Source organism: Mus pahari, chromosome 10 (genome assembly GCF_900095145.1).
Source record: "Mus pahari chromosome 10, PAHARI_EIJ_v1.1, whole genome shotgun sequence".
Taxonomy (NCBI): domain Eukaryota; kingdom Metazoa; phylum Chordata; class Mammalia; order Rodentia; family Muridae; genus Mus; species Mus pahari.
In genome coordinates, this window is record NC_034599.1 from 98,636,757 (window position 1) to 98,661,314 (window position 24,558).

A 24,558-nucleotide genomic window follows, 5' to 3' on the forward strand; every position below is an offset into this window, starting at 1 on the left:
CTCTCAGGAGATGGGCTTCTAAGTATGTCTATAGGGCAGCAGTTCTCAACCTGTGGGTCATAAGTCCTTTGGGGAGGGAAGGGTCACATATCAGATACCCTGCATTATCAGATATTTACATTATGATTCATAACAAAATAATTTTATGAGGTAAACAACATAAACTATATTAAAAGGTCACAGCATGAGGAAGGTCGAGAACCACTGCTGAAGGGTATGATCTTGATTACATTAACTGAGATAGGAACCCACTATAAGTGGTTCCATTCCCTAGGCAGAGGACGCAGAACTGTGTAAGAGTATAGAAATCAAAACAAGCTGAGTGCTAGCATGCATACACTCATTGCTCTCACCTGCCATAATGTAGTCAGCTGCTCTAGGCTCCTGACAGCTTGACTCCTTGCCCTGACAGTCTATAACCTTGAGCTGTGACCTGTTTCTACCATAACTCTGGGGTTCCAGACATATGCAGACAATCCTAGCTTTAACTTGGCTTTTGGGAGACTAGAATTCAGGCCTTCTTGCTTACAGTACTCTAACCCACTCAACTACCTCCAACTATCCCCAGAGAGCATACTTCTTAAACTATGGATCATGACTCAGGTTGAGATCATATTAATTTGAAGGGGACATGAAAAATCTAGCAAGAGCAAAAGATTCCTGAACATTCAATAACCAGAAATATGTTCCAAACCAGATAGATAGTGAATCCTAGATGTTTCTGACAGGACTCACCCATGTTAGGTTGTGCACTGTCACTGCTACCTGGTTCTAAACACACAACATGCACTTTGTACTGTGCATGCAATCACGCCACACATCATCACTAGACATGGCCTCAGTACTTATGAATTAGAATGCCTTTATTGTACATAGAAGGTTTTCTGCTGTTACATGAACGCAGTGGTTTACTAATGAAGAAAACTACCTCATTCCTTAACAAGGAGCTATCAAATCAGCAAAGGTTTGGGCTGTAGTTATGTTAGATGCTTGACTTTAAACATTACTATGAATTGTTGACTAGAATTTCACAAAAATTGTTTCATGAATTTTGGCTTGGGCTTGGGACAAAATGTTCAATAATTTCAGAAATAACCCTAACCATACACCTGCCGTTTTGTGCTGTGTTTTTGCAAAGGGGCATTCTCAGCATTGATTATAAAATGAAAATACTGATCAATTCTGGAAAATGTTCAAGATGTTCTGTGTCTTGAAAGATCAACTGCTCAGGCAGGATTTAACACTCTTTTTTAAAAGATCTATGTATTTTTATTTTAGTAATGTTTGCCTACATGTAACAACTACAGTGGAGAACTTACTCCATGAAAAGGACAACACTTGGTCCTTACTGGAGTAGATACTTATTCTGGCTACAAATTCCTAAATAAAATGCATCTGCCAAAACCACCATACATGGACTAACTACTGTATTCCACACTGTACTGCTCACTTCTCAGCCAGAAAAGTATGAGTGGACACGTGATCATGGAATCTACCTGTCTTGTTTCCTACCATTCTAAAGCAGCTAGCCTGAGAGACAGAGTGACCTTCTGAAGACACAGTTACATTGCCAATTAGGTGGCAGAGCTGGGTTCTCCAGAAGGCAGGTAGTACATGCTTTGAATCAGTATCTAACAACACATGGTTCAGTTCCTCTCAAAACCAGGATCCACAGGTCCAGAAATCAGGGGTGAAAAAGGGAATACTTCTATTAACTGTCAGCCTTAGTGCCTCACTAGGAAAAAAAGATCTCTGCATCCTGTTCCCACCAGGGGGAAGTCTGAGCTTCCAGTTCAATGGATTGTTTGTTGTGACTCTTGGTAGGAGCACTCTTCCCTCTGGAATCAAAACTTCTATGCATGACCCCTTAAAATTTAACAGGGGTGTGATGGTTACTCTTGGTTGCCAACTTGACAACATTTGGGATTAATTGAAACAGATTGCTGGACACACCTATGAGGAATTTTTTATCTTGGCTAAATCATTTGAAGTGAGAAGACCAACTTCTAATCCAGATCTCTGATGTAGTTAGTAAGATACACCTTTAATCCAGATTTTTTGAGGTGAGAAGATCCACATTTAATCTGGGTCAGTCTATATAAAGGACATGAAAGGAGGAAGCTTGTTCTCTCTCCCTGCCCACCCTTCTAGCTCTCGCTCTGGGTCTCACTCACAAGTCCATTCCTTCACTGGCATTACAGCCTACTTCTTTGGGATTCCAGTGTACACTGAAGACCAGGCAGAGATGTCCAGCCTCATGAACTGAGCAACTAAGGATGCATTCTTGGACCTTCCACTGGTAGACAGCCACTGTTCGACTAGAGGGGGTTCACAGAGGCCACGAGAGCAGCAGATCCCCAGACACTGGAGTTACTCAGAGCTATGAGTCACCATGTGAGTGCTCACGATCAAACCCAGCTCTCTGGAAGAGAGGTAACCGCTCTTAACCCTAAGCCATCGCTCCAGCCCAAAATCTAATTCTTTATGTAAGAATTAAAAAGCATCTCCATCTCACTGGTAAACCTGTTTTCCCTTTAGTAAATGGAAAATTATATGCATAATAAAGAACTGGTTTAAGGTTTTTTTTGATTTATTATCTGTTAATGCTTAATTTGCAGACATATTTTATATACCTACATTTTGAGTCACAGGAAAATTTCTCAGACAAAAACAAGAGTCATGTATGGAGGGGTCTGCATACACATTCCCACAGAAAGCAGGACTGCCGGGACATGAGTCATGAAATGGCAGAAGCCCTGCCCTACAAGAGACCTTTCAAATATAGGTGGACTGCACTTACGAGGTACATGTTCATAAAACAAAAAATTACGTAGCAATAAAAAATAATAAAGTACTAGAGAATGTGCCTGAGAAAATGTTAAGTGAGACAGACAGGGAAAAGTCTATGAATTATATGATTATATTTAAATTAATGAAATGTCGAGAATAAGCTAGCATACTTTAATGTCAAAAACAAGAACACAGCACTGAAAGAGAAGTAGTTGTCTTTGGAAAGTGGTGATGGAGGCAATGGTTTCACACCTCTGAATAGCCTGAACACATCAACTGAGCACATCTTATCATATGGGAATTATATCTCTAATAATGCTAAGGCCAAGTAGGGTAGCTTCAAGCCTATGATATGCTGACAAAAGAAGGGGCAGCTTGATCTATACTTTAAGAGTCAGCCTGATCTATATTTAAAGAACTCATTTGGAAGGACCTGACTCAAAAAATATGAACAATGGATTTTTAAAAATTTATTTATTATTATTTTCTTTATTTACATTTCAAATGCTATCCCGAAAGTTCCCTATACCCCACCCCCGCCCCTGCTCCCCTACCCACCCACTCCCACTACTTGGCCCTGGCCTTCCCTTGTGCTGGGGCTGAACAATGGATTTTTGATGACTGTGTACCGAGGTGGGTGGAGCCGCTCTCTGGGCATGCAGGAACTGGTCACATGCACAGAATCTCAAGCCATCACATCCCACATGAGCTCTAGGCATCGCCAGAGGAAGCATGCACTGTGGGGCAACGCTGCCTCTTACTGAGAAAATAAAATATGCTCTCAGCAGAAACCATACTTCCATTTTTCACTTTGTTCTTTTCTAAGACTGCAATAATATACTCAGGCGATGCTGGGCAGTGCATTACATCAGAGCTGAGTCAGACAGTCTCATGACCCCAGCATGAGGCAAGGGGCACCTCTAGTGGAATACTCCCAGAAGTTAACACTCCCCCCTTTCCTGCTCCACACTGTTCTCCAGCATCGTTGATGTTGTGTGAGGCATTCTATGTTTCCAGCTACATCAAAAGTCATGTCTCTGCTCTCAGTTCCTATACTCTTAACTCCTCTGATTATTGAGTTTGTCTTTGTTCATGCCTATTGGATTCCCAAATCAACAAAATTCTATCATCTCTTTCTGTTGGTACAGTACCTAACTCAGATTTTCATAAAAGTATGCTAACTGACTGTCTTAGTCAGGGTTTCTATTCCTGGACAAAACATCATGACCAAAAAGCAAATTGGGCAGGAAAGGGTTTATTCAGCTTACACTTCCATACTGCTGTTCATCACCAAAGGAAGTCAGGACTGGAACTCAAGCAGGACAGGAAGCAGGAGCTAATGCAGAGGCCATGGAGGGATGTTCTTTACTGGCTTGCTTCCCCTGGCTTGCTCAGCCTGCTCTCTTTTAGAACCCAAGACTACCAGCCCAGAGATGGTCCCACCCAGAAGAGGCCTCTCCCCTTGATCACTAATTGAGAAAATGCCTTACAGCTGGATTTCATGGAGGCATTTCCCCAACTGAAGCTCCTTTCTCTGTGATAACTCCAGCTTGTGTCAAGTTGACACAAAACTAGCCAGTACACTGACCAAGTGGATACCCTTGAAGACTTTACAGCAGAAACAGCTTTCTTTCACGGAGGGAAACATGTTTATGCTTGTCACTATTTCAGGCAGAATACTAAACATTCCATATAAACTACGTGTTAATCATTAGAACTGCCATTAATCAATATCCATATACCCTAAACTTACCTCAAATAAGCGTAAGTCCGCAGGAACTCTGTCCCCCACAGAGAGACAAACTGTGTCACCTGGAACCAAGTCTCGGGCAAGTGTATGCTCCAATTTTCCTTCACGCACACTGCAGCATGAAACAGAAACCATCACAGTAAGAAACCCATACTGTTTCTCTTTAAGATTACATTTAATTGCAGCGACTCTGTGTCTGTGGCTAGAAGGACCGACTGCTCAGTGGTTAGAAAGCACATGCTGCTCTTACTGAGGATCTGCACCATGGTTCCCAAGCACACACATCAGACAACTTACAGCTGCCTAGAACTTCTCCACCAGGGAATCGGACACTTCCTTCCTCCTCAGACACCTGCACTCACATACACATCAGGTAAATACCACACACACACACACACACACACTATTTTTAAAAAAACTTTATAAAGATTAATATTTTAAAAGTTAATCTTTAAAAACAAAATAAAAACACTAAGCATCATGCTTTAATCCCAGCACTGGGGAGGCAGAGGTAGGCAGATCTCTGAGTTTGAAGATTGTCTGGTCTACATAGCAAGTTTCAGTCCAACCAATGCTGTGTAGTAAGGCCTGTCTTTAAAACAAACAAACAAACAAACAAACATAAATCCTAAACTGTAATCACTTGATTAACTATGTGCTTTTATTATATGTTGGGGGAGGGGGAGGTCGGTGGAAATAGCTGATCAATGATTAGCTATTCAAACATGAGCACTGAGGCTGTCTCGAGAAGTAGTCATTATGATGCCTCATCCTGCTTAGGAGAGAGCTCGGCATACACGCACTCTTGCACATTAGTAAGTACCTAGGGGAAAGCACTTAATCACAAGCAAGACAAACTGGACTCAGTAGTACCATCAGCCACACCCCTGCCCTTCTACAGGAAGGTATCAGGCAGAAATCAGAGACTCCTCAGATGGTCCCAAAAGGACCAAAATATATGGTGGTAGAGAAGAGACTGCCTCAGAACTTGTGAGAAGTGAATGTCAACGTCTGAAACGTTTCTCTGACCTTCCCAGGTGTGTCATGGTCCATGCATGCCTGGACTCATGCACCTCATGCACATGAACATGCACACACACACAAATAAAAAAGGAAAAAGCCTGTTGAATGAAGCCATCTCAAAACATCAATTGTAGGATGTTTGCTACACTGAGCAGAGCAGATTTTTTCTTGTCATATTCAACAGTCTCTCTCTGTCTGTCTGTATGTCTGTCTGTCTCTCTCTCTCTCTCATATGTGTGTACACACACATACAGACAGACATATATATGCTTATTGTACGACAATAAGTTACAATGCTTATTGTAACTGGTCACATTCAATTTCTATTTTTTAAGTTGTAAAACTCTCTTTTAAATAAAAGGAACATACCAATGGCATTCTGGTGGCACAAGTTTACTCAATTCTTCTAGGGATTTTTCTGAACGATATTCCTATTTAGACAAAAAGTAGAATTTAATATTAACAAAAACACTTACAAAGAAATTCAAATATGTATGGTCCTTTTAGACTAAAATATTATTCTAAAATTGTTGCTTAAAATTTTCTCCCAATTCATATCTTGATTTATTTATCCTTATATTCCTAACCCATAAAAATTTCCCCCTAAATTATAGTAATCAAACAATTATGAAAATTAAATATTCCCAATTTCATATTTTAAAAGTCTAAGATTGTATAGAAGAAAATAAAAGCCAATTATTCTGTCTAAAGAGTACACTAAAAGTTAAGTGAGCCTCATTTTTAAGATAATTTTACATTTGGTATTTAGTGACCAAGAGAACCTAAATCTTAATCTGTATGCAATGTTTGCTGTGAGGACTTAAGCCCACACTATCTGCACTAGTTTGGAAAGAACAATATGGCTGAACTATTCTGACACTCACTTTTCCTGGCAACCTGAACTATAGGAAAAGGAAGCCTCTGAGAGGCCCTGGGGTGCTGTTCTGCAATCACATGACCTTCCATGCACACAACCAGCAGCTATGGCTCAGACATAGCCTCCATCTCACCACACTGCTTAGGCTATGGCTCATTAGCAGCTGTGTTTCATACAGCGCCTAAGCTACCCTCACCTCCTGTTTGTAATATGCACACTCATGTTTGGGTCTGAAGTTGAAAGGATGAGGGACAAAAGCAGAAATGAAAACGAACAGAGTCGTTAAATACCTGCCATGCTAGCACTGCCAATTCTACCCATCATCAAATGAGAATGCGAAGCTACATAAGAGCATCTCAGAACTACTCAGTCACTACCCAGACAAGAGAGACAAACATAAGCAAAATATAAAATATACAAAGTTATTAGATATTCCACTAACTACACCAACCATAGTGAAGAATTTGCAAATTTTATACAAAACTTCTGTATGGGTAGAAAATGCTGAGATTACAAGTGCAGCCTCTAGTAACTAATCAAACAGAAGCAGCCCGTCTTTACCTTTGCAACGTTACTTCAAGAAGTATTATTCATATGACAATACAGAAAAGTCAAGGATTTGAAGGGCTGGGTAGAAGGGAAAATAGTTTGAAGAATGGTTTCTAACTTGTCTGTAAAATAGTTTGTTACCATTTTAGACATATTTGAGGAAAGAGATCAAATCTACATAAAAAACATTAATTTAAAGATGAAGCTTTTCATAATTTTTTAAGCTTTTTAAAATTTCCCATCTGCTGTGCTTTGACGGTAAAATGTCCCAGAGGTGTAGCTAGCATTTGCTACTCCTGTGGGTTCTTCTTTTTCCAACTCTTTATCCCCCACCTCCAGTTTTACTCCCTTAACACAAGATAGGAGAGAAACAAGGATAAAGGGGACAGAGGGAAGGGGTCTCCCTGAGTCTAATTGATTTCTTCTTGCTTTTTCTTTGAGCACGACACTAACAAACTGCAACCAACCTCCCTGAATGCTCAACAACCAGCAAGCCCCAGCTATGGGCTCCAGCATTTATACCCTCTGAAAAGTTCCTAGAATAACAAAGGCCATACAACTGCAGAATCAACCTGCAGCTGGCAAAACCATGCCTCTGCTGGAGCATGAGGCAAATCACAGTCAGCTGCTGAAGACTGTTGGAAGCAGCCTGCATCTGATATTAAAACAAAAACACATTCTTGTAAATTCCTGTGTGTTTTGTTTGTCTTTTATTATGTGTGTGAATCCTTGGTCCACGGATGGTGATGCTGTTTTGACAGCTGTAAAATCTTTAGAAGGTGGCGCTTCATTGGAAGAAGTTGATCACTAAAGCTGACCTTGACTTACTCTAACCCATTTGCTGCCAGCTCTCAACTTGCAGACTTAAATGCAAGTGGCCACAAACTCCTGACTCCTGACTCCTGCTTCCTGCCTCCAACCACAACCTCTATAAACTCAATACTTTCTCCCTCAAGTTACTTTTTATGTCAGGTATTGCATTACAGCAGTGAAAAAGTAGCTAAGGCAGACTCAAATAAAACTACCGCTAAGATATCAGCAACAGACCCCAGCTGCATTTAAAATACACTATCACACTCCGTGGGAAGCTTCATATGGCTTTGTTAAACTCAAACTCTGTTGGGTATGTTGAGGATAGTAACTTTTTATTTTCTGAAGAGGGCAAGTTGCTAGGGTCTTTCATACAGTGGTAATAGCTATATGGAATCTCTCATACATCTGATACATTAACTAAGATCCAAGAGAGTCAGTTGCCATAAGCTAGGGTTGGGGATTATGAGAGGGTTCCAGCACAGATCACACCACTCACTTGGCTGCAGAGAGTAACTCCCTCAGATGTTGTTAGAAGATGACCCATCCTTGACCCTTCACCCTGAGCAAGAACACTGGTGGTCTACTAGAGGGGCTGAGACTGAGCTGCCTCTCTATACGCAGTGAGAACTGGAAACTCACTTTGTCAGGAACAACTTTAAGCTACCAGGGCAGTGGTAAAATATACATGATGTAAGGGTAAGTACAATTGAAGCATGGATCTCAGGACATATAGCATTATTACATTTCTCCCTACACTACATTATTCTGTCTACTAGTATTAGCAATATTCAAAGTGAGTCCTGATAATATTTAGAAGCTTCTAAAACATACATAAGTTTCAAACATTTAAATGGATATAAACATCCTTCTAAAACTAAGCCTTCATGTTTTTAATCCTACACTTGTTAACCTGACACCACGGCAGGAGTGTATTGATTCTTCTCTTCTCTGCCCCTTCCTTTCTCCTTCTCCCCGCTTCTTTGTTCAATAGTTAACATGTGGTCCATGTTGGCCTTGAACTGACAACCCTCCTGCCTCACCTGAGTGCTGAGAAAGAAGAAATCATGAGACAATCTCCAGGTTATTTAGAATAATCTTTAAGAGAGACATGGTGCTTCTTTTGCTGTTTGAATGACTATACTGAACAGGAAGTATGATCAGCTCTTCCGAGGAAAATAAGAAATTTTAGAAGGGGCATAAAGGACTACCAATAATGAAAAAAGTAACTTTTAATTAGCAAACAAGACTAATAAGGTTAGGAAATAAGCCAGTGAAAAGTACCCTGTTAACTAAGAGAACTCACTCCGTCCTCCTGGAGGTTTTCGTCAGATGGTATCTAGTAAACTGCCTTTCAATTCTACACTCACCTTTTGTTTCTTCATCTAGACTTAGCCCTAAGAGGTACCTGCCCAATTGTATAACTAGAAAAGAAAACATAATGGTGAACTATATTGCTGCGGAGTTTTTTGTTGTTTGTTCCCTCTGTCTCACTAATCAAAGCAGTGCCTCCCTGTCTCTAGTCTCCGATTGGCTAGTGCCTGACACTGTTGTAAAACAAGAATGAGAACACATACTACCATCCACGTTATTCTACATAAGCCACTTTAAATTGTCTTTAAATAATCAACTAATATACCACTTTTATCTTGGGAAAACAGATTACTCACCTGAACAAAGGCCACAGTGACGACAATTACTATTGCCTAAAAAACAGACAGTCTTTTAAATCAGACATTAGCAAAAAATAATTTCTAGCCACACAGTTTCTCTGGCTATGCAGAGCCCGGAGAATGAAACCTAGCACTAAAACCACTGAGAGAAAAAATCAATCTGCCTGGGCCTGAGGGAGAAGAATATGAGCTGAATAGCTAACCATCCTCATGACCGCTTCCAAATCTTTCTCAATCCACCCAAGTTCTCTCAAATGAAGAACTAGCTTTTTGTTTATGTGGATAACATCTGCTACAGGTGACACATTAATTACTTGTTTAATTCCTACATACTAATTGTGGAAAGAATTTAAAAATCCAATACATAGTAACACACACACATATATAAATAAAAACTGGGGGAGGGGGGTGCAGGGGGAGCCGTCATTCCCTCCCACCCCCAGTGCTGATTTGTCAACACAATGGTAGGCAAGGGCTGTCTCTACTGCTGAGCTAAATCTAGACCCCACTTTTTCTACAGAAAGCTAGAATCCAACTGATGTGTTAGGCAGAAGCAGAATATGGGAATTTTTTTAACAAACTATGAGGGAAAATAAATAAATTCTCTAACAAAAAAGGAAGGAGTTTTTGCTTTTCCAGAATAGAGACATTTTTATCTACCACACTAAAACTCAACAAAGATTACTTAAAAGTATTGTACAATGCAAAGCTGTATCAATGAGCTTTTCATAACCTGCCATATTAAAATCTATTATCTATCTTTTTTTCACTGAATCCATTGACCTATCTTTTATCTACTGAAATTTGATAATCTCAGAAACATTTGGAAAATATTGGTTCATCTAGCTATTCAACTACAAATGCTGACATGCTTACTAAATTTAAATTTGCTAAAAATCATTACTAATGTCATTAGGATTTTAAATAATGGGAAACTATCTAAGGTCATTCATGGTAGTACATAAAAATTTACAGTAACTTGAATTACTACTTCAAAGCTTATTCTTATTATCACTAACAACATCATTCTTTTAAGTATAAGGCTGGTTCACCTCACAACTGCCTTTTCTTGAGACAACTAGTGTTCTTCAATCTATACATGCTTCCCATTCACTATAGACTATTAAAAATGTTATACTCAAGGGCCAAATTTTTTCCCATTAATTATTTATTTACTCACTTTACATCCCGATTGCTGCCCCCCACTCCTCCTGGTTCTCCCCTCATACAGTCCCCCCCCCCATCCTTTCCTCTCCTTCCCCTCTGAGAGGGTGGAGGCCCTCCTGGGTATCCTAACACTCTAGCACATCAAATTTTATAAAATTAATTTTATTCCTCTGTAAAGAACATTCCAGATACACAGAAAGGGCTTCCTTCACTATGCTATCCACAATGCCCTGAGGCTTGCTCTCCCTGTCCTGGACCTCCCAAGCAGCACGGCTGACATTAGTGCTGTGCACTTCCACACCCAGCTGTTGTAATGGTTCCAAGAACAACAAAGAAAACATGATTACTGATACAGCTTAAAGTCACATCCAATTGTGCTAAAACTCAAACAATTTTATGTATCATAATTTTTGTCATTAACACAAAAAGCCTATAGTAACAAGAAAAATTCAGTAGTATTAAAATAGTTTTGACATCACAGATTTCCTGATAAGTCATAGTATTTTCAACTGAAAAGCTACAGATATTTTAATTTAACTAGAAAGTTATAAAATCGTTCCTGTCTGTGAGACTGACTGTGCATGGCTGCAATCATATCTACCTGGCAACCAGACACAACAGCACAGCTGAGCCCAGGAGGACTGTACCAGCCTGAGCCACAAAACGAGACCTCCATCTCAAACCAGAACAAAAGACCATCACCACAACTCAAAGTGGGTTTATTTCCAACATAAAAACCAAACTCAATTTATAAAAATAACCAACAGGTTAAAACTTTAAGAAATTAAAGGCTTTTCTTACCACAGTGATACTGACGGCATCGTCAAACTGGCGCATTAAAATGCTGATGACCGCGGACGCCAGGAGCAGCATGATAAGGGGATTTTTAAACTGGAAGGTAAACGCAGACAAGTCAACACTCTTCTTACATGAATAACAATTCTGCTTTATCTCAATAAAGGCTTTGTTTTTTATAAAAGAACATCACTATAAAATTACCAGAGTCCATAGGTGGTTTATTTTTAAGCAACAAAAAAAAGGAGTTATTCCTTAAAAGCTCTACATAACAGGTCCTCTTCTGAAAAAGAAAGTTAAATATCAATCTAGAAAACAAGGCACACATAAGCACAGTTCCACCTTCTTCAGTCTTCAGTTCTGCTGCCTTAGACAAGCACATGCACAAAGCCTTGCTCATTACCTGACAATGCCTTCATCGGGAAGGTTGAGAACCACTGCTCACAACTATTTGTTTAGTACACCAAACTTTCCAAGTTAAAACTAGCCACAGAATTATCCAACCTTTTTATACTAATGTAATTGCTACTAGATTTTTTTAAAGCTATAGTAAGCCTTTGCTAAAACTTAAGATAAAGGTACTTAGGAATGACTGTAATCTACTGTGAGCTTGCTATTTCCTGGGGTCATCCCCAATGGAAGCAAATGGAAATTATAATTAGGGTTTATAAGAAAGAGTATAGCTTATGCCCTGGCACTTAGGACATAATTAAACATTTAATAATTTTCCAAGCTGGCCAAGATTACCTTCAACAACAGCCTCCTGTAACTAGGAGCCTGAGCTCAGCGTCCACTAAGAAGCCACTGTCTAGTGTTGCCTGCGACAGCGCAGCATTGAGAAAATGCTGCCCTGTAAGCTACACTCACTCTCACCAGCCTTTTGCCTAAAGTCAGATGAAGAATCAGAACTAGCACTATAGAAAATCTAACTTAACATGTAAATTTTCAAAGAAAAAACATTGTAAAACAGTTATTTCCTTTCTCTGTAAGTAAATCTCAGGAGATTCACAACTATAAAGTTGATGTAAGTTATACAGCAGCAATGGAGGGGAAAGTATCTTACCTGAGAAATGTACTTCTTCCATAATGGTTCATCTTCACTGATATCAAATTCATTCCAACCATGGAAGGCTCGCCTATGACTAACTTCAGATTTGTTTAAGCCATTCTGAAGATCAGCCTATTAAATTTTACATTAAAATTCATTTAAAATGTCAGAGAGCAAACAAAGAAAATACAAAAAAATACAAAATATATGATCACATTAAAAGAAGCTTTTAAAAGTATATGTATATTTAAAAGTATATGTATATTTAAAAGTATATTAAAAGGTTATGAATAATCTGCCTGCACATATAGTTGCATTGCCTACAGAGACCAGAAGAGGGCACTCGATCTACTGAAATGGAGTTACAGATATTTTGAGCTACCAAGTGGATATTGGGAACTGAACCTGGGTCCTCTGCAAGAACCTTAACCACTGAGCCATCGCTCCAGCCTCTAATAAATCGCAGGAAGTTCCCCAGAGCTTTTGTATGGAACCCACAGTCATACTTGGACAAGATTAACTATAAAGGGACAAGGAAAAGCTTTCTGGAACAATAAAAACGTTCTATATTTTAATAGGCATGTTAGCTCGCACACAATACCAGCACTCAGGAGGCTGAGGCAAGAGAATTATCTTATACTGGAAGCCAATCTGAGAGGCACAGTGAGTTCTAAGCTACAGCATAAGATCCTGGTTAGTCACATTTGTCAAAATACTTAAACTAGTCTAGAGTTAAATCTAGTTTTATTTTGTAAATGGAGATGCCAAACTGTCTCTTTAATTCGTATTTATATCCACAGACTAGTGCCGTATCCAGCTTGGTCTTCTCTCTACCACGAATGGCAGTGAGTGAGGACTTTCCTGTCTGGTCAAGGACCTGAGCATAACTAACTTCTGAGTACTTAGCACCAACCAGGGCATCCAAAGTCACCTCTGCCAAGGCTTGTGAGACACTGCGGGAGAGGGGAAGAGAAGGACATAAGAGCCAAACCAGGACAGGGGAGCCAAGAAACACCATCTTACAGGTAGGACACAGCTGCTGTCTTATGAGCATGACATGGCAAAGGTACTCAGGAAGTCACAACGGCTCCTCCATGCTGGTAGGAGTTGCTAGAAAAGTGGTCATTGTCTTCAGTGATGCAGCCATAGCACCCCATGCAGGTCCACCTACCTAGTCCTAGCTAAACCCTGCGGGCCACAAAGAACGAAGGCCATGGAAGTGGGATGGGGACTCAGGAGGAAGGCCAGGGCTGGGGAGGAAGAGCGCAGAGGACCAGTGTAGCCTGAATACATTATACCCATGTATAGAATTATCAAAGTACGCTGGTATTTTATATAAATTTTATCTCCGTGAGCAACAAAGTCGTTTTTCTTTTTCTATGGAGAAAAAGATTAATAAAGTAGGTTGTAATTCATATTTTAATTAGTTTTAAATTATTTTTTTTTCTAAAGTTAGTGTCTCAAAAAGAATATTCAATGAGCTACAAATTCCCTTCCTGTTCTCCGAGTTTATTGAACCTGAGACTGAGGGTTTTTTTGGGTTTTTTTTTGTTTTTTTTTTTTTTTGCCTTGCTCCTAGATTATGTTATTATAGCAGAATAATAAAGTTAACATGAACTTGTTCTTAGGACATGGCAATATCATCTAAGTCCTTCAGGTGCTATCATGGTTTTAAGTCATAAAAAAAAAAAAAAAATGAAATTACAACATCCCAGAAATGGCTAATTTCACTGGCCAGCAAGTTGGTAAGAGTTTAGTAATCAAGATTTCTAAACCTAAAGATATAAGCTTTCTAAACTTAAATGTAATTAAAATAAGTGGTTTTAAAACTAATTATATAGTACAAATTTCTCAGAAATGGATACCAATGTTTTTGAAGCAACAATTAAAATGGTTGAAAATTAAAAATACTCTTTTCTTTATGTTTGACTAGACTATACATTTTTTTTTTTTGGTTTTTTTCTTTTTAAAACTAGAAAGAGAATAAAATTACCTAATTGCTACTTATTTACAACCCTGAACTTGTACTTAGCTTTGACTTTACCTCAGGAAAAAAATCTATTTAAATTAAAAAAGAAATCCTAACACCACTTATATTCCTAATTAAATGAATTACTTTCCTAACCCAAGTGATGCACAGAGCACACAGATGCTGACCACACAGCTCATCTTGGCCCGGCTAGCATACACAGCTGTTCACATGTATTTAAATGCTCTGACCGCATTTCCTGTCATGTCATCAAGCTTAACTGGGGGGCTATCAAGCTGGACAGCACAGAGCAGTGTGCCTACCATTGAAGAGGACATAACGGGCCAGCACGGACTTACCCTCCCACCCCACCCCTCACCCCCGACCACTTACCTGGAGGAGGCCTGCAACCTCACTGACTGCTAACTCACTTGCTCTCTTTGATGTCAGTACAGGGATCATTGTCTCATTTTCAACATTAGGGATCTTTTGAAATCGTGCAACCTAAGAACAAAACAAAGAAACTTACTTGAATATACTAATAGAATGGAGTCTAGAATGAAAATCTAAAATAATCACAGCAATTTCTTTTCCACTTAAGGAAGTATATTAAGATCAATTGTGAGTATCTAAGACAACTCAATACTGACATTTTTCTTGAAAGCAAATTTCAAACCCTTGGACACCTGTTAACACCAGGTTTAATACAAACTCTTCACATCACGTAATGTAAAGACGCTATTTCTCTCATTTCTCCAGCAACATAAGACTCAAAACAGATGCTTTTCTCTCAGCTCCTGATGAATAAGCACAATCATAATCCTATAAAGTCATTATGCTAATTCCAGAAGAGCTCTAAGCTCTCTCCACTTAGCTGTTCCCCTGTTCACTTCTCTTTTCCAGAAACCTGGCTACACTTCCAAACATCTCAACCGCAAACAAGTCTAAAAGGTAATTCTCACACCAGGAGTAAACGGAGAAGCTCAAGAGACCAGCCAAGCAGAGGTGAGATGGTGGGTTAGTTGGTGGGTTCAGAACATGCAGAGGAAGTCACAGAAATGGTAGCAATGATGATAGTCATTTCATTCGGTTTTATAAACATGTATCAATAGTGCTCATCACAATTCTAGCAACAAAATCCAATTCAGATGTCTTCGGTGCTGAGATTCCTTACAGACACAGATCTGCAACTACAGGCTCTTCACTACTCAAACTGAGAACTTATGCCAACTGTCCAAGCCACCTGGTGAAATAATACTGAAACTAAAACATTCCTGCTCCTGCTAAGACATGGGTTTCTGAGCTGAAATTATCAATATTTTCAGGACAAAATAATTTCCTAAGAGGTTTAAGTAACTATTCTTTAAAACAACAAATAATAATTAATTCACAATTCTATTACTACTAGTGTCTATACACTGTAACTACTCTATATGTATAAAAATTCTTCTGATTTAGTACAAACAAAACCAAAACAGCGGCGGGGGGGGGGGATATTCCATCAGCATGATCATGTTTCGGGAGCAGAAAGAATATGTATTTCCTAATGTCAGTTATTAGAAAGGCATTACTGAGTCTTTACATAGTATAAACAGTAATGATATGTCACATTTCTAATAAAGAATGTTAGTGACTCACTTCTGAGGAAATCTTAGGTCACTACTGTGCAAAGCCTTGACATTATTTTGTAGCATAATATTTTCATATAACTTAGAAATTTAAAGAGACAAATTTGAGAATTTCTTAGAACCACTGAAATGTCCTGCTTTCAAATTCACTAAACAAACTTAACACAGAAGCCTTTACATCTCAAGTATGTCAATACAGAATTTGCTTATCAAAACAGGTTAGACTTAAAATGATGTTTCAGTTAGCATATATTTTTTAATCAACTAACTGGAAGAACAGTTCAGTATTAGACTGTATGCTGATACTTAACATGCTTAAGACTCTGGGTTAAGTCCCCAGCATAAAAACAAAGGTATTGAAAATTTATAATGCTGGCACTCAATACACAGTATAAGAGCCTTATTCAAAATTTTCAAGTACTCTTTTGGCAAATGGTGCATATAAAGGGTCTACATTTGAGCACACTTTATATAAAACCCTTCAAGGGCATTCCATTGGCCCCAAAGAGCTGAAACCCAAAAGAACTAAGACTTCAAATGATAAAGGCTAAGACAGAAGGAGTGTGATACACATCAAGGGCTGCTTCGAGGTCCTCTCCAAGGGTAACCACATCTCCTGTCTCAAGTACATTCTCAAGTGGAGGGAGAGAGCAAGGCAGCCAAGCCCTGCCCAGAATGCTGGATGGAGCTCACTGTCATTACTCAGTGAGTCCTAGTGAGGCACAAGCTTCTCTGGAAACGAGACCATCAGCCACATGGCATGTGGGGCCTCCATGAACGAATGGAGACTGCCCATTGGAGGGAACTGTCTCTAGAAGCCTGCTAACCCTACTGCTGAACACCATTAAGAAGAGAACATAAATCAGATGCTAGCCCCAAATAGGAAGCATTTGAGGTACTTTCCTGAGGAAAGACAGCAGCAGCACCTCTGACGCCCATGAAGAGGCGTCATCCTGAGAGGCGGGGATGCTGACTAGAACTGAGAGAGCTTTTTTTTTTTTTTTACAACAATATAGCATGGAGCGGGAAACTATGTGCCTCAGATAATACCAAGCTTATTAAATTTCAGGTATAGTCACAGTAATTTCTACTTAGGTCCCATCTTCCTTCCCTAAGAAAATGCTTCCCCTGTTTAAAAGGGTTTCAAAAATAAATCTTAAAGGCAACAGTCTTACAACCTGCAATCTGCTGTGATACACGCTCACCCCATCTATTTCCAAGCAGGGTTACTTTTCACACGCACTCTAGGACCCCAGGTACAAAGGGAGAACTGCTAACCCTTCTGTGGGGCTCAAGAATAAGGGCCATGGCGGGACAATCTGACTGGAAAGGGAGTAGACCTGAGGTTCTGGAGAAATCTGTATACATGTGTGGCTTGATACCCACCATACCCACCTGTTCAGTGGTTTCAGTCTCTATTTCACTGACACAAGAAATACCCAGGAGTCAGACGGAGGGACAAGTGCATCCCGGTATTTACTAGGTTGTACATGATAAGAAACTTGGAAAGGACAGTAAGATATAGAGAAATAAAATATATTTGGGTGAGAGGTTAAGTAGCCTGCAAGTTGTTAGTAGTGGGAACTGGAAATCCAAGGGAGATGAGGGGGCCACAGCTGTGTTAGCCTTTCTACAGCTGATAGAATAATCAGAATTACTGTTTCCATTAAACTGTAGAAAGATAGAATGTTGCAGACACAGGCCCAAGTTATCTTATTAGCCATCTTAATACCTATTTATCGTCCACCTCTATTTCTGATTTAACATCTTATGACTACCAAGGAAATGTTTAGAATGAACTAACAAGGCAGTCATGTTCACCAACCCAAAGGCTAGGACTCTCATCAAACAGGACTAACAAGACAGACTAATGAGGTAGGCAAGAGATGGTAAATACAAATTAAGACCACAATGAGATACCACTCTGAAACACCAGAATCCACTAGAATAGTTAAGGTCAGGAGAAAAACACAGTGCTGGTGAAACCAGAGAGGTGTGCAACACTCACTCTCTTGTGTAGCTGCTACAGGAACAGTTCAACAGCTGCTGCATACTATTCTTATGTTATTAAGCAAGAATTGGGTCTTTCTTAGTTAAATGAAAAGTTATTTCATCTTTTAAAGTCTAAATGATTTTGTTAGGGATTTAATTTTGAGAAATACAAAATATAAAAAGATCAAGTTCATCTTAAGAGATTCTGTGGCTGCCAGATCTTGTTTATAAAGAAGTCCACATGACCATGGCCTCCACTGTCAGACATGCTTATCTCCTAGTTGATCTTAAGCAGCCTGAAGGCTGAAGGACAGAGCCATCCTCTAGTGGTAGGACCTGCTTTGCAACTGAAGCTCTGGTTGTAATCTTCAGTGGGGGTAAGGAAAGGACCTAAGCTATAATGTACCTTCAATTCCCTCCTTCAGAGCCTCCCATTTTAAAACTACTACACTGTGGACCACCAACTCATGCAACAAACTAGCCTTTCACACACAAGACCCCACAGGCACAACCACTCCCCCATGATCTCTATCCTACCCCATGATCTCTATCCTACAAAGGCCAATTAACTCAAAAGTCAAGCAACACCAAAAGACAAACACACAGAGAACATAGACTGCAGAACTTTCAAATATTTAGAGTGTATAAATAATTTAACTGTTGGTCTTTATTCATCAGATGCCTCCATAGCTCCACTGAAGACAGATTTTATTTTACAGAGAGGCCAGGATTTAATTTCTATTTTTTATAGTGAGCACTACTACACACCGGTTTCTAATGTGACACATACTCAAATTGCACAGAAGCTGCTATGGACTGATCTGAGCCAAGTCACAATGAAGTCCCAACCCCTTAAAAAGTGATGGAATTCAGAAAGCCTCTTTAGGAAGTTAAGTAGGTTCTGATAATAATGCAAGATAGGTTAACTGCCTAACAAAGACAGACAAGGAACACTTCTTCTCCCTTAGCCACCATGTAAGGAGTTGAGCAGGAGAACTCTCTCCTGGAACTACAGCACACAGCTGTAGTTGTGTGACCTGGCTCCTCACACCCTACAGAAATGAATGTCTGTTATTTAAGCATATGAGGTATACAGTATTCTATTAAAACAGGGATAGGCTAAAAATCCATGGGTCTTTTTATGTTTTTTTATAAACATAAATATCAGCTACCACCTCCAGAGAGCATAAATCACTAGGTCTGGGGGGTAGCCCAAACATTCTTATTCTTTAAAACTCCCCACGTTCAGTCTAACACGCAGCTAAAGTTCACAACCACTGACTTGAATGTGAAGAAGGCTCAGTATAGACAGAAAAGAAACTTTTAAAAGAGCCCAAGTGAAAGCAGGTCCAAACAGGACTGAAGTTCCCTGTGATCTGGGAACCACAGAGACATAATTTTAAGTGACTGTTTTACTCACTGGAGATGTAGCTAATGGTAGGAAGCCCAGGCTCAACCTCTAGAGTAACATGCTGATCCGTTTTGTAATCCTAGCACTCCTGAGATGGAGTAAGAAGCCATTGTTAACTACATAGAAATTACATATAAAATTTAAAAAACTTCTTGTAGATTAAAGCCAAAAGCGAAGGACACTAAATAATCTAGAACAGCATAATCCAGATAGAATGTGTACTTTTCATACCCAGACTAAGCAATATATCCAGAAAGAGCCACACATTATCATTAATAGTGAAATTTTGATCCCCAAAATATCCAAACAACTCCCAAGCCCCACCCACACAAATGTCTTCCACTCATGTTCTGGCTTAGGAGGCAGCCAGTATTTTCCTATCATTGTGTAGGCCCACTCATGCCCATCCTGTACCACATTCTATGGTGTAGCAAGCAGCAAACCAAACAGCTTCAGCACTTAGGATGGGACAAGACAGCAGCTCCTCCAACTGCAAATACAGGGGCTCTGCTTTCAACATAAAGCTAAACTCAAGCAAGCAGTTATGGCTTTGAAAGAAGAAATGGGAATGCTTTATAGCTCATGGTCCTCACAGCTTACTAGTAAGCAACAGCAGGCCTTATAAAGCATGAGTGATTTACTGAGTCCTCAGCACTTCTGAACTAGCAGGTGTGAGTGAGAAGATGCATTTCCAACGAGATGATACTGTAGTGATGCTTCTGGACCAGGGACTACACCTGAGAACCACCACCACAGTCACGGTCAGACCTGATCAACTTCAATTCAGAACTGCAAGTCTATGTCTTCCCAGCTGTGGGACCAAGAACACCTTGTTTATCTTCTAAGTTCCTTTCCCTCTGAGGAAAGGATTTTGATTTCAACAAGAAAGAGTAAGATACAAACAACACAGTGCTTATCAAAGTATATGACAAGCATTCAGAGCCTACAGAACACTAATATGTATGTCTCATTGCATTCTAGATCTTCACAAGTGTCTAAGGATGTTTTTGAAATCTTGGTATCTTTTGAAAATGTCTTAGTAACAACAAAACTAGTAATAGAAAAAAAAATCAGTAGGCTTTTTTGTCTAAACAGGAAATTATGTAGCAAACAGAAAGGGAATGGACCCTGAATGTTACCCCCAACCTTTAAAATGATCTTCCACTCAAAGCACAAAAGAAACTGATCTGAAAAGTAACCTTCTATCATCTGTGATCAGATCTTATCTACAAAGAACCGGGAAAGCTATGAATTCCACTGAAAGTGCTAAAACTGAGGCTTGTATACACCAGAAGCTATTTTACTGGCAAATGAAGCTGTGCACACAGAAGTCAAGTCTCTTCTGATGAGGTTCTTCAAGGATTACACCCTAGCAAAGGACTAACGGAGGCCAGCAAGCATCTCAGAATGGCCTGGCCCCTTAGATTAGGATCTGTTCAGCTCTACCAATGAGGAAATGCTCACACAGCAAGGCTAAGGAAATGTGAACATACTCTTATGAAATAATGCACAGGCGAAAGAGGCTGAAAGGCCACTTCTGTCTAGAGACACGCAGATACCAAAATATACAGGAACATCCACAAATGCTTCTGTAATATTCAAGCTGACAGATGGCCTGCCAACTGTACTTGCCAAAATTACCAACATAAAAATTTTGTCTTACAGTCTAAAGGGCAGGACAAAATGTGTTGATTCTCAAACTAGATTTAGATTAATACTTCTTAACCTCATTGTACATTAGAGAAATCAGGAGGGGTTGTTATTTTCATTTCTATGGTCAGAAACCCAGACAAACTGGATTAGAATCCATATGCCCTCCTGAAGATGAGTGGGTTCCAGAGATGAGCGCTTCTTTATTCTCTCCAATTTACAAGTACAGGAGCTAGAGGAACAACGAAACTTCCCAAAGAATGAGTTCAGCAAAGCACAGGCTGTGGGAAACTCGACCGAATAATAAACATATTCTTCAACAAACAAACTGCAGAAAAAGAAAGGGAAACAGTCTCAAACGACAAGAAGGGGCTGCTACTTGGGTCACTGGTTCAGATAATGCACCTGTGAAGGAACAGTGTGCCCTTCGCAGTAACAACATACCAAAAAGCACAGGTGCTTTCTACGGAATAAACTTTGCCCCTTTGTCCCTCCAAACTTCCTGTTGAAACCTTAATTTCCAGTGTGACTGTTGACTGTATTTCAATGTCACTGAATTAGAAATGGGGTCATTTCAGAGGTAATGGTGGCTCTACAAAAAGAAGAGGCAGAGGATGGACACATAGAAGACAAATCCATGGCACACAGCAAGAAGGGGCTGTCTTTGACAAAGAGAGGCCTCTCCAGAAACCCGTGCTGTAACCATAGAACTCTGGACTCCTAACCTTGCACCTGTAGAAAGTAATTTTTATTTAAAGTGCACAGCAGCTCTGGCATATTATAATGTGACTGTCCTGAGAATAGTGGTGTGAATTTTGATAACTTTACTAAAATGGTTACCTATGAGGTTCGATGTTTTGGCTATCAAGTTACTGTTTGAGGATTTATAATTAATACATTTTACTTAGTTACTTTGAAACCATGTAAAAATATCAGGTATTTTATCATACTTTCCTCAATAGATACTTCTTTCCAGTAGTACTGTTATCAAATTGTTCTGTCTACATAAATTACTGAACTCCTCGGGTTCTTTTTTATTTCTGTGTGAGCTTTACATCCCTATACCCACATTTTATGTTATGGACCTCCTATGAGTCTATGAATTATAATATATCATACAATCATTCTGTTACTTATGGTGTCCCAGGTGTGGCACACAGGGAGCACTGAATAGGCAGGCTGGCTTATAAGTCCTTCTGACCTGTGCTCACCAACTTTTGAGCATTTCCTTATTTTCTAGCGTAAGATACTCCAAGATTACCTTTGTATTTTCTTAGCCATGACACTAGAATTAACCATTTCTCAAGCAAGCTTTGGTTTCTTTTATTGAAAGTAATCTTCAGAAGTAGGTTCTAGGGGACTGCAGCAGAGACTTAAGGAATATATTCACACACACACACCATCTTGGTTAATCTTGAATACATGAAAATGTAATTTAATTCTGTCAAAACTAAAACCAGGTAAAAACGGAAGAGTTGTGCCTGGTCTCCATTCTTCTCTCTCTCACTCTACAACCAATCTGTTTCTAACACATCCTATCCTGCCTCTGTCTCCTTCTGCACAGATAAGGTACATGGTTTCTTATTTCCTCTTTGATTTAAGGTAACACCAAATGCAGGTACCTTCTTTTTACTTTAACAATATATACCCACTATCACTCAGCTATTCAGAAAGCGCCCTATTCTTACTGCTGTGAGTCTGTAAATAACCAGAGGTTTTCAACAGCTGCAAACAATGAACCATAAAACATGTGTTTCATGTTGGAGGTATGGCCTAAGAAAATGTCCTGAACAGAAGACCAAAGGCAAAGACAAAGGCAAATCCCATCTGTGGCGTCTGTTGAGTAGTAAATGGACTCTGCATGGGCTGCACACATACCAGCACATGGGCGGGGACAGGGGACACTATGGTATGTAATCAGTTCTCTCCTCCTGACAGCTCACTGAGGTGGCTGCTAGAGCAGCAGTGAGAGCTAAGACAAGGCATCTCAGGGTTCTGATTCGCATTTCTCTGAGTAAATCTGAATTATATCTCTTACATATAGAGCTGGGTTTAGTATTTTACAGGAATTATCTTTTATGTACTTTTGAACATTTATCAGGTTTTCAATTGTTAGAGCTCTTTACATAACAGATATCTTAGCCTTTATCTGTTATCTAGTGCAGACATTTTCTCCTGACAGCTCTACTACCTTTTTTACAATATAGAATTTCCAGTTTTATATAATAAAATTTAGCAATCCTCCCTTATACAAGCTCCACATTTTGAGTCATTCTTAAGAATGGCTGTATTTTAAGGAAGAACTGTAATACCTAATTCTATTAACTTGATGGTACTCAATAATGAAGCATAATTTTATTAACCTCATGGTATTCAGTACTTAAGCACATGATGACAAAATTGCACAATGTTCCACTTATATCCAGAGTTCTAGACCAGCCTGGCCAACAGAATATAACACCTTGTGTCAAAAACAAACAAACACAAGGCTGAACAGACTTGTGCCAGTAATTCTGCTTGTAAGGGCACAGCCTGTTTAAAGGACCCAGACCCTTAGGTTCAGGTCACCATTTCTCTAACAGCCAAACCTAGAAATACCCTGTCTGCCCAAAGGTGAGTGAAGAGGTAAGGTGCTATATGATAGTTTGCCATTCGTAAAACAGAAGTTTTGACACATAACATAATATGGACTTAGAAAGCATACTAGGTGAACTGAAATAAGACAGACACAAAGAAAACATATAATTATGCTTCTGTTAACTAGGAAATACAATAGTAGTAACCGGGGCACTGTGAGTTAAGTTTCTCTTTAGAATGATAAAAAGTTAGCCACATAATACAATTTCTCTCTCTCATTCATTCCAGCTTATCTGCTAATTCTTACTTGCCAAAATGTTAAGCACTTTCTTCAAATTAAAAAGAAAAAAAGGTAAAAATCAGTAAATACTGTTACTGCTAAAATCCTACCCACCTTCCTTTCTACACACCCAGTCCACTACACAAGCCAATGTATAGTGGTAACCCTGTTTTCTAAAGCATTCAGTCTCTTTAACGCTAGAGTTGTTAATATTGGCAATTTTACTACGGTGATATATAGAACTACTCTTTGTTTTCTTTAACAAATACTATATATTTCTTACCCCATTATGAAATACAGTAGACAAAAAACAATCACTGACCTGTTATAAAATTTAGCTCATTTGTTGTGATACCTTTAAATGTAACAAAAATTTGCATTTTTTTACCCTTCAATGAAAGTTCTTCCTAGTATATTTTAAAATTAAGTTTGAACATTTGTCTTCAACAATGCAATAGGAAATCAATTACAAACATGCTCCTGCCAGAGGTCTTCCATCTAATACCAAAATGGATGTAGGAAGTGTAGTACTAAGAGGGAAGTTGCTGGCTATAAATATCTACATTAAA

The 24,558-nt window shown here is 39.2% G+C and overlaps 1 protein-coding gene across 3 annotated transcripts in view; it reads right to left on the reverse strand.

Moving 5' to 3' along the window:
- Atp2c1 (ATPase secretory pathway Ca2+ transporting 1) overlaps nt 1-24,558 on the reverse strand; it is a 112,880-nt gene that overhangs the window by 42,942 nt on the left and 45,380 nt on the right. For all 3 annotated transcript variants that reach the window (XM_021206323.2, XM_021206327.1, XM_029543081.1), the window contains 6 exons: nt 14,845-14,955; nt 12,498-12,614; nt 11,441-11,530; nt 9,470-9,505; nt 5,933-5,994; nt 4,544-4,652 (listed from right to left, as the gene is read on the reverse strand). In XM_021206323.2, the coding sequence (XP_021061982.1) occupies nt 4,544-4,652; nt 5,933-5,994; nt 9,470-9,505; nt 11,441-11,530; nt 12,498-12,614; nt 14,845-14,955 (525 nt within the window). The remainder of the gene's footprint in view (nt 1-4,543; nt 4,653-5,932; nt 5,995-9,469; nt 9,506-11,440; nt 11,531-12,497; nt 12,615-14,844; nt 14,956-24,558) is intronic.